Source organism: Abrus precatorius, unplaced genomic scaffold, assembly GCF_003935025.1.
Source record: "Abrus precatorius isolate BTA unplaced genomic scaffold, Abrus_2018 Scaffold9, whole genome shotgun sequence".
Taxonomy (NCBI): Eukaryota; Viridiplantae; Streptophyta; class Magnoliopsida; order Fabales; family Fabaceae; genus Abrus; species Abrus precatorius.
This window is the reverse complement of record NW_020874439.1, coordinates 22,879,375-22,890,828: the sequence shown is the minus strand read 5'-3', so window position 1 is coordinate 22,890,828 and position 11,454 is coordinate 22,879,375. Positions and strand designations below refer to the sequence as shown.

At 34.7% G+C, this 11,454-nt stretch overlaps 1 protein-coding gene across 3 annotated transcripts; it reads right to left on the bottom strand.

Moving 5' to 3' along the window:
* Positions 1-252: 252 nt before the first annotated feature.
* LOC113849251 lies at positions 253-11,096 on the bottom strand. Of its 3 annotated transcripts, none has more exons than XM_027479015.1 (10): positions 10,714-11,096; positions 9,370-9,425; positions 9,130-9,265; positions 8,922-9,051; positions 7,221-7,819; positions 6,294-6,636; positions 5,770-6,037; positions 3,282-3,374; positions 1,576-2,030; positions 253-852 (listed from the first exon to the last, which is right to left on the bottom strand). In XM_027479015.1, the coding sequence occupies exons 1-10, from the start codon at positions 10,892-10,894 to the stop codon at positions 627-629; spliced, it is 2,487 nt and encodes an 828-aa protein (XP_027334816.1). In that variant the 5' UTR covers positions 10,895-11,096; the 3' UTR covers positions 253-626. The 3 variants fall into 3 exon arrangements, with proteins under 3 accessions (XP_027334816.1, XP_027334814.1, XP_027334815.1); XM_027479013.1 differs by having other exon boundaries at positions 364-852; positions 1,581-2,030; XM_027479014.1 differs by having other exon boundaries at positions 364-852; positions 1,581-2,030; positions 7,221-7,732.
* Between the last annotated feature and the right edge of the window lie 358 nt (positions 11,097-11,454).

The following is an 11,454-nucleotide window of genomic DNA, read 5'->3' as shown; positions in this document are numbered from 1 at the left end:
AATTGTAACTTTAAAATCTTTTTATCTAATGAAGTACGCAACTCATTTTCTTGGACAGTTGATATCTTTTTCTTCAGTCGTCACAAACACAAAACAGGTCACTGCCACCTGTAACTTCAACTTATCATGTTCACACAATAGTCACCAATTTCAAATGTTGTTTACGTGAGATTATCTGGTTAATTTTACTTAAAATTGGAAGGAAGGCTTTATTGTAAGTAACATGGGGGTTGTTATCACCATAGACCTATCAGAAAAAGCTTTTCAGCATGATCTGAAAGGAATTTAGGAATCACTGATGAGATTTAACTTTTGAAGCTAAAACTCAATAATTCCTAAAGCTGCTGCAAACAGAGAAGATTGAAAATTTAATGCCTCATTGCATTTGTAAAAAAAAAATAAACGATGAGTTAATTCATTTCACAATGAAAACTGCCATTTTTCTATATCTACTTCAGTCCCTTGTACACATAGGGGTTAAATTCACTTTCTTTTCTGGTTATCAGCTCAGAAATTTGTTGTCCAATTGATGTGGCCCAATTGGGGCTGCTGATATGCACCAACCTGTGCTCCAGGGGTAGCTGCGGCTACACCAACTCCAACATTGTTGCCAATTGCTGGTGGTCCTAAATGGTGAGGACTAGCAATGGCAGCTGGTTGTGGAGGAGTATGATACATACCAGGGAATTGCATGTGAGAAGACTGAGCTGCAGCTGCATTGAAGGATGCATGACCAGTGTGAGAAGGCATATAAGCTGCATGCGGCGTTTGCCCCGGCATGTTATAGTATGGAGTAGATTGCATGCCAGGAAGATCCCTTGGATTTTGTAGCCAGATTTCTGATGTCTCAGCCTGTGAATGGAGAACAAATGAGGCATTGAATTTTAGTCAAGTAATAGAAAGCAATCACGAAGGAAAAGGTTGTTTAAGAAGCAACAAATGATCTTATTGATGACATTGAAATATACAGAGATTAGGAGATATTTATGACATGAGGATCATACTTTACATTAATTTTCATGACAATACTATATTTCCTACTAGAGCCAGGGTGTACTACATTCCTCGTGAAACTTGCAACTTATATCACTCAATACTTGGGGAGGAGGGGGGTGTTAGAACCTTTGGCACCTTCCAGACAACTTAAGTTAGGAAAGACAAGGAGAAATGGAAAAAATATCAATTCCAGCAAAACAGGCTATCTAGAATCACGCACATAATTGCCAATCATATTCACTCGGAAAAACTATATTAACAGCGGGGATTTCAGAATAAATGTTGTAATCGTCAAGACTAAAATATCCACATAAGGAATGAATTTGCCCCTCAGGAATGACCCTGAGAACAAGACAGGAAAGAGAATCGGACAGTAATTTGGAAGATTATTTGGTTCACGTTATTAATTAGCTAATAACAAAAGGTGAAAATGAAAAAATAGCCACTGCTATAATAGGAATAATACAGTAATGAAATGATTAAAATTTTTTAAAAATCATAAAAATTTATTAGCTTGTTTGTTGCTTCTTTTGCTGAAATTCAACTAATATTTTCTTCTACTCAACACAACAGCACCACATTACCTGAGGATTTGGCACATAAAGATTATCTTTGTACTTGACTCGAGATGAATCTTCTAGAGCCGTTGCACCCCCAACCACACCAGGAGTTATCATGGCATATCCAGTTGGATTAGCAAAATTTCCAAACCCTGTAGGACTCCCAGCAGGAACAGGCTTGAACTGTTGAACTCCATATTTGAGGTTGTTGGCATTAAGATGGGAACCACCACCTCCAGGCATTAACAGGTAACTGCTGCCATTTGTTGGGTGAGGATAGGGAGGATTACCAGAATATCCAGGCATGGCCATTGGTGGAACATAGACTGGGGACAGAAACTGACGATATGGCATAAGATTAGCAAAATGTGAAACGTGAACTTGTGGATACATCTGTGCCACAGGAGGTTGCTGTTGTTGCACCATGGCAATTGTGGACGCAGGAGTGTTATTCGCTGCATGGGAGATCAAAGCCTGCACTCAAATATTATGTTAAGTAAGAAATGATGAACTTATTCAAGGTGAAAAATACCAAAAATACACTGACAATTAGTGTTGCATTTTAAAATGAAGAGTAGGGATGGAAATACGCCAAACCGTCCGACAAAAGACCTACAATCTAACCTTTTTAAAGTCTAGCCTATTTAATTAATAGGCTTAATTTAAGCTTTTTTAAAAAGCTCAATTAATTAAATAAGCTAGATTTGAATTTAAGAAAAAACCCATTAGACCTATTAGAACAGTCTATTTAAAATTTATAAAATTTATAATAATATATTAAATAATTTTATATAAAAATTATAATATAATAATATATTAAATCCATTAATTTTAAAACAATAAAATCTTAAAAACTCTAATCTTTTTCGTTAGAATTGAAGAATGTCTTTACTACATACTCTTTAAGAGAGAGCCCTGCTTGCCGAAATTTTTTACATATCTTATATGTATAACACTGATTTATATTACACTGTCTCAATTATGTTTATCGCTAATTCGTCTCATCTTATCCATCATCTTCTTACAATCTTGCGCATTTATTTATATTATATCATTTGTTTTAATAATTTATTTAGATATAAGCCTTATGATTTTTAAAAGATATACCTATTTTAGATAATTTAATAGTCTATTTATAAGAAAGTTTAATAACCTATTGAATGTTTTGATACGAAGTAGACTATTAAAAAGGTTAATAAGTCAAATTAGACTTTTAAAAAGGTCAAGTTAGGCTTAATAAAAAGCCTATAACAGGTAATAAGCCAACCTATTTATATAAAGTCTAACCTAACCTATTTCCATCCCTAGTGGAGAGAGTGAATTGTGTCCTGTATGATGTGAAAATATTCTATCCCTCAACAAAAAATCTAAAGCAGAAACATCCAAATGATATTTAAAAAACTGACAATCAACAGAAAAGGTCTAAAAGAATATCAAAAGCTGTTTTCTCAATCAAAATTAAGAGTCAAACTGAGTCGGACTGTTTTAATGGGCTAGTAAAGTTTACTAAAAAAATCTCGTCTAGTTAAACTACTATCACTTTGCAAAACATGGATAGCAGATAAACAAGAAATACTCATTAAGACTAGATTAGTAAACTCTTATGCTCACTATTGGAATTTGGATACACATAGATCAACAAAAAAAGTGTCCTTGCATGCATAAATTCCATTATAATTAAGCAATTAAATGACTGAAGTTCTATTGGTGTAAAATTAATTATACCTCCTGAGGTGACGACAAACCCTGCCCTCGAACAGTTTCATCAATTGTGGGTCTGAAATAAGGAATGTCATAACCAGCTGGAGGATCGTATGCCTGCTTGGAAATTGAAAAGTAAGAACAGAAAGACAATAAGACAAAAAGCAGGTATGTATTAAATATAATGTTAAACTGACATGCAATTAATGTCTAGAATAAAAAGATGGCAGAATCAATGTCAGACAACAGTATAAGATTGTCAACCGTTCACCATAAAATAAGAAATAACATCAGTTTTTATCATGTCAATCCCTGAGCTGAGACTATTTGAATCAAGTTGCATTAAGCACTTCCTCTATCAAGGCAGTATGATACATAATATGTACTTTTAATTTGCCTCTAGGTATGTGTAGATTAACTTATTCTCAAAAAAATATTTCCTTTTATTTGCAGCTTCCTTGGATAGTTTTTGGGGAAAAAAACACCTAAGAACAAATAGTTCCCAAACATAAATTAAGATTCCATCACATCTCATGTGGTTATTTATAAGACGCAACAGACATTGTGGGCTCATTTGAATAAGCTTTAAAGATAAATGTGATTTCAAGATAGCACAAAAATGTAATTTCTAGTATTACATTGATAAAAAAGCAGGTATTTTATTTTTAGATACAATTACAAAAATCACTCTAAACACTAAAAAGTAATGTTTAATCGTTTGGATATAACAACATAAAATCACTCTTCTCTTTATTAAATTACAATAACAGACATAAGAAATTACTTTCCAAAAAACATTTCGGGATACATTTTCTATGATCAACATTTTAATTCTTAGTTTAAGGTATCTTAGTTACTCTAAGCTGTTTGTCTTCCATAACCACAATTGCTCCATATTTTGGTGATTTGAACCCAATATAATCATTTTTCCCTGTGCTAAGATCTTCAGCCACAAATTCTGCCACTTTCTTGGCTCAAGATCAGGTTGAAAGTTTTCCACTGCAAGCTTCATTTTAGACATTTCCTCCTCCTTGAAGTCTCGCGATTTTACCTTTCTTCTTTCTCCACATATGATTATATGTTTTTCCTCTGCTCAGCAATTCTCAGCAGAGGGGAAAATTTCCGTCGCCCACATCGTCCTTCAATCAAGTCTTGATTTATAAAGAAGTTTTTAGGTTAAACTTTTGTGAAGGAAAAACAACCAGTTCGATTAAACTTTCCATTTTGAATTTGTGTAGGGATATTTTTGTCTAAGAAACTATAATTGATTCTCCATGTTTTTCATGCATTTTCTCCCTCATGTAACACTCTTCACTTTTTCAGAAGCTACTAACTGCAGCTTCAGAAAAAAATCCAAAATCTGAATTTTTCTCATATTTTGATAAACTTAGAGCTTACCTAAACAAGCTCCAATATTTTAGAAATGGTTTTTCATGGGAAAAAAAGGTGCCTTTTAAGTATTAAAAAAATAAATAAAAGCTAAAATAAATGTTAACATTGCAACAAAGATGCTTAAAATACTCAATTTTAAACATATAATTGTACAAATCATAGACAAATGGTGTAACCGATACAAGCACAGGACAATTCTATCATGCAACAATTGCACCAACACAATAATTATTAGGCAATAGTTGCTTAAATATTGAATTCTGCCAATATAAAAGAGAGAAATTTTCTTTTAAACTTAGATTCAGTCAAATGGTCCAAAAAGTATGACGAATGAATAAAACAGATTGTTTTCTTACGCATTTCATTCACTAACTCAATTTATCTAATGTATTTTGCCTTGTTGATTTGCCATTTCTTCATTTCTATTTTCCATCTCAGAGCTTTTCTAAAAGAAATGTTGCAATTATATAATAATTTATTCACAAAATTGGCCACTTCTTTGCATCAATTTATTTTTTATACTAGTTTTATAGTTTTTTTAATTCCTGAACTCTTTCATTTCCTATCTCCCACATTCATCTTTTTTGGGCCAGACCAATATATAATTTTTCATTTTTTTTACTAACTAAATCAAAACTTTACATCAATTTTCTTGATATTTATGATTATTTCTTTCCTAATTTAATATTTAATTTCTTCTTTTGCCAGAAAATAAATGACTGACAATAAATACATCTATGGTCCCTCCCAACATCAACATTAATTTCTGGACATTAAAAGACATAAGAAACGTCTTTGCAGACATCATACACAGAATGACCTACCATGCTTCAGTCATATCTCACTAGATCTGACCCTTTCTGGCCACAACCAGTGCCTGACTAGCAACTATCTATAGTTTCAACATAGTTCATAATCATATTTTACATAACATATGATCAATGGCACAAGCCAATCAAACCATACAGGAACATCACTGAAACCAGACCAGATTTTGCTATGCAACCCTCATTCCATACTACCATGGACAACTGTGAGGCATTAGCAACTTTGCTTATACCATATAGAACATTTCGATGACATTAGACTAGGATGGTAAGATTGGAAAAAAACCACTCACCGCAAAGCCCGGCATATCATGAGAATCTTGCTGCTGTGACTCTGAAGGTGCATAAGATGGACTACTATCACGTACCAATCCAATATTGGCATAATTGTCCAGATTCTGAGCGCTTGAGGAATCTTTGTTATCAGGCAATTGTTGTTCAGAAGCAGCACCAGATGCTGGAGAGTCTGACCCAGAACTTCTAATGTGGTCATCCCGCAAGTCAACCTGCTTGCTCCCAGAAACATCATCAGTGGACAACTCTGGAGCAGGTACTGTCAAGCTGACATCAAATGTTAAATAAAATTACATCTAGGTTATGGAAAATGTGGACTAACTATCATGTGCTTATTATACGAGTAAACAGTACAAATTGAGTTCACAACTGAAATATTTTATACACCATATGAAAATATCACAACCAAATAATAACAAAACTTAAAAGAAATTCAATAATATTAGGTCTGAATCAGCTATCTGGGCAAACATTAACTCATTAACATACAATTAAAAAAAACAAACAAAACACAAATGCCAACCTCAAAGTCAATTCCTCATTGGATTTTTCAGAAGCTCCAATTAAGTGATACTTAGATTGAAGCCTTGAAGAATCTAGTTCAGTCCCAATGGTACCAAAGGTCAGGCGACAGCGATCAGTCTCTGGAACTCGTATATGCTGTGCTATAATAACATTTTGATTCTCATAAACATTTACTTGGGAAATTTTGTCCTGAAGCTCCACCCTATCTGATTCTATATCTCCAGAATTTTCTGCTGGAGGTGAAGCAGAAGCAACCTTTTTGGGGGTTCCAATTACTCCAGGATTGTTACTGTTTGACTTCTGGCTTGACTTAGGTTTCCACTCTTTATTATGCTGGGAAACTGCATCAAAACGCACCAAATTTCAAGAAATAGATAAAAATGGCTAACAATTAAAAAAATCTTCCCAAAAATTAAGTAAGCACTGCATTCAAATAAAGAAGAATGCTAGCAATACACTTTTATTAACACACTCTTAACTATTAGCTAAAATTTATTGAAAACTACAAAAATCATGTAAATCTCACTCTTTCTCACTCCTAATTTAATATTTCTCTCATATTTTTGTAGTTTTTAATAAATTTTAGCCAATAGTTAGAAGGGTGTTAACTAGACTGTGCTAGAAAGTGTGTTGCTAGTAGTCTTCTTCAAATCAAAATCCAAGAGAAAAGCAATCAATGAGTTACTATCTACATTTCAATAAGCAATGATCTCTGAAATAGTTTAAAAAAAAAAGGCTTAAACTAATGCCAATAAGTTCTCCCATTCAATTGCTTTGGATTGATGACATAAACTGATAAACCTTCATTTTGAGTTTGACTGAACGACAATGCTTCATTTCCCAACCAAAGAGCAGGCTACAATAGTTCTACTCTTGAAATATTGGATTGAAATGATAATTTGGTGGTGTCATTTTATAGATATACCTCTTTGATGTCCCACAAGTTGTTGATGTGCCCTACTATTATACTGGCTGTTCAAGGACGGTCTGCTAACTGGCGTAGCAGATAATGGAGGCTCAGATACATCAGTTTGACTAAATTGTTCGGTCTTTGAGACAGCACCAACTGATTGAAGTGATTCTGCAGATGTACCATCTTTTCCCACAAGAGAATTGGTATAAGAACTACTAGGAACAAATGATTGTTTTACTTTGTTGTCTGAAGATTGTCGCCGAACACCTACAACCCCAACTTCACGCCTAATTGCTCCAACAACACCTGATGATCTAGAATCAGGTGAGGGCACATGAACTGGATCTGTTGAAGAGGAATACACCCCAACAGCAGAACTGGTTGATGCCATTGACGCAGAACTTTGATGGGTGCTATTAGGCTTAATTGGTTGCACCCGTGCTGCTGCATTCAAAATCATGCCTTGCTTATCCTCAGATGCAACTTTTCTGTCAGTGACATTTGAAACAGCATCCTTTGAGTATCTAGCATGTGAATCAGAAGGACCATTTAGAACCTGAGATGAATTCCTTGCACCAGCTGACCTTTGATTGTTGGAAGCTGATGATGAGCTGTAACAAAGATAGCATGTAAATCATATACAAAATTCAATTACCCAATAACTATGTAAAAATAACTTTGAAGGTCAATTGCATTAGTCAAATCAAAGAAGGGTAGCACCACTGAACCCAGACCGCTTTTATTCCATCAGCCAAAACCTTTATTGCTACCTGATCTGCATACAGAATAGAAACATTCCACTTTCTTTTTTACAGAGAAAACAAAGCTACACTCACTTTGTTTCAGTTATGAGTCACTCTGCTGGATTGGAGATTGTTGCAAAGCAGAACAGAGATGTCAAAGAGAGAAAGGAAGAAGAAAAACTCAGGGAAAAGTGAGGTTAGGTCTGAAAACTAAGAAGACTATTTTACCCTTAAAAAAACCTAAAGATTGTGCCATCATAAGGGCAAAGAGGAAAAACTAGCTTTCTAAAAGATTAAAAGTCCTTTTTACCCTTAAAAAACCCTAAAATTCCTTCGTTCTGAGGGTAGAAAAGGAAAGTTAATATCTTTCCCTGTGGTGGCACAGTAGCACTGAGAAAGTCGCATTTTAGGCCACAAATACAGTTGTGATGGTCGCAATGGCTGCGACAGAAAAAATGCTCTGCTATGCCAGATCTGTAGCGGCTAAAGGCCGCTCTGCCACGCACCACCGCTATCATGCACTATTGACAACTATAATAACAATATTCAATTTAATATATTATTATTCTTATCCTGATTATTTTATTATTTCTCATCATTTGATGCATTTCTAAACCCTTCTAGCCTACATAAACTCTCAACTTCCTCTTCCTGTGTAACAGCATAACTAGCATGAGACAAAAGCTTTCAGTTTGCATGTATAATAACCTGGGTTTAAATAATTGACATCACATCTATTAGTTAAGTAATCTTCTCCTGTTAAAATTGTTTTCACAATAAAGGTGTGCACGCTTTTTATTAACTCTACCACAGAAGCACTTCTGCCTCTGAACAATTTAACATAACCCAAATGTGTTTGTTAGGCTAGCAGGCCAGGGATGCGCATATGGGGACAACTACTGACACTGGATATACAAAGTGCAATCAACCATGCTTGCTAAATCCATAGAAGCTAAGATTAACAACATACCCTTTTTCAGATGTGTTTACAATTAACTGTTCATTGGCAGATGTTGAGTTCTGCAGCGAAGGAGGCTTTACTTCTTTATATATATGATTTACTCTGTTGTCTCTAACCACACGGAATTCTCTGCTGATGCCTGAATAGTTAGGAAGAAGTTAAAGATCAGCGCATCACACTTTTAACCCTCAAAACAGGCACAACATAAGAATATTACCAGGTACAGTACTCCAAGAATAGTTCGTTCTTTGAACATTACGGTCAGAAGGAGTATGAAATTTCATTGTCTGACCACCATTCTCAGCATGCCTCCTTTGTGGGTCAGCTGAACCCTTGTTCCCAACATTCTGAGTCTGCAATAAAAGATGCATGTTAATATACTACTGATAATAAAACTGCTACTTATTAATGGTTATGCTGTTAGTATGAATTTAATGAGCTGTGTAAAGAAGTATACATGAACCGTTGTCTCCTTCTTTCGATCTCTCCTTCTCTTCACTTCATGGAATGGATCTGAATAATAAAACCACAAACAACATTAGAAGAACATAATTTTGATGTTAAATTTTCCTTCAAGGTAATACTTAAGTTGGGACATTATCAAACCACAGCCAGAGTTGGACAAACAATCTGACAAAAGAAAACAAGCGTCAAATTGCAAAATCACACACATGGTTCAAACTTTGATAAAATAAGAGTCACAAACACATCCTAATTTACACCACCTAATTATGGCATTGCACATCAATGGGCACTGACATTCATGCAATAACTATTTAAGCACATTAATTGAACAAAATATTCATCACCAAACAACCCCATTTGACATTTTGACTCAAGATCAATAGAACGATTGAGAAAGATAAAACATGATTTGCATTACATATTTCAATCCAGATGCCAAAAACAATAATAAAAGTAGGCATCAATATAGACACCAAGCTTTTATGAATTCACTGTGTAAACTGGTTTAGACTAATCAAATATCACCCCGCTGAACTGTGTTTCAGGCCCTCTGATCATGCCATAGAATATTAACTATCATTTCTAGTCCTCCTCTTTTCACAGAATGCAGGAGGGCATAGTCACAAAATGCAACTATGTGGAACTAACTTTACCCCAAAGGCGGAGTCGGCAGCAACACAAGGAGACAGATGGAATATCATATTGACAAATTATTTCAATTGTATCATTTCCCCCTAAATTCTCAGATAAAATACAAAAATACAAGGGGAATTATGTTCAGTACACGGATACAATCTAAAATAATTGCGCTAAAATTTCACTCTGATGGTACAAGCACAAATTAGTCAGTATTAACCAGCTCAAAAAAAATTACAACGGCGATAAACTCAAAACCGCATTTGCCAGTTTCAGCTCCGAACCTAAGTAAAGAAAGCAGAACCAAAAAAATAAACATGAACAAATGCAATCATAGAACCAAAAAAATAGTCAATAAAATTAGCGTAGGATTTTTCAAACCAACCTAAGCTGCACCAGCACCACCAAGAGGCTCAACCTAGTCCCCCACCACAAAAATCAAACCGAGAAAACCCATTGCAAGCTCTAGAAATCAGTATTCTCACACTGGCAAATCAAACACCAAAATGCAGCCCACATTCGAATCACACCAACACAACAAACCCCGCGAAACATTTTGCACCAACCCAAAAAAGCCCCAAAAGCAGAAACGAAAAACAAGAGCAAAAAAAAAGAACCCCATTAATCAAAAATCGAGAAACAAACCAACACGATTGAAAAAACAAAAATAGGGTTGAAGAGAAACAGTTAGGTCCACCACCTTGGTTGAGCAATTTCTGAGCGGTTTCGTTAGGATCCATGTTGGTTTCTTTAAGGGCAACATATATATCAGCATCAGAATGATTCCCAACGATTTCCTTGATGGATTGAATGGTTTTGCGAACTCTAGCAGAAAGCAAGTGGGTACTAGTGCCACCTTCGGTTCTGGAACCAGGGACCATTGCACCCAAAAGCGAACGATACCCACAAGAGAAAACACAAAAGCGAAGGTGAAAAAACAAAACTTGATGATGTTTGAGCGAAGAAGAAGAGGTGGGTGGGTAGGGAAGAAGAGAAAAAAAATAGGGAATGAACGAAGCGGCTTTGAGAGACAGAGTGAGGGTTTTGAAAACGTTTGACAATGACTTTTGGTTTTGAGGGAAAAATTTTTCTTAAATCTTAGATTGTATTTGCATGTGCCCTAGCTTGGTCTCAGTGTATAGTCTACTGTTTCACCCTAAACTACCATTTTGCCCCTCTGTTGAACTAAATATTGCAAATCATTAGGGATTAGGATTCATTTACCAATAATGTAAAACCAACACGTGGCTATTCATTAGGTATCAATTTCCCCGTTATAAATTTATCAACACAAAATTAATATTATTTACTATGTAAAATAATTATGAATACTATTTTGTTTAGATGATAAAAATTAAATTTTTATTTTTAAATATGTTAAATGTTAAATTTATTTATATTTGTTATTTTAAGGTTTATATTAATAATATGTTTACTTATT

Excerpts from the sequence above, each read along its gene's own strand:
- LOC113849251 (XM_027479013.1), bottom strand. The coding sequence starts at position 10,894 with ATGGTCCCTGGTTCCAGAACCGAAGGTGGCACTAGTACCCACTTGCTT. Across the intron at positions 6,038-6,293 it reads AATGAGGAATTGACTTTGAG|CTTGACAGTACCTGCTCCAG; the intron begins GTTGGCATTTGT and ends ATTTGATGTCAG. Across the intron at positions 2,031-3,281 it reads GTTTGTCGTCACCTCAGGAG|GCTTTGATCTCCCATGCAGC; the intron begins GTATAATTAATT and ends ATTTGAGTGCAG.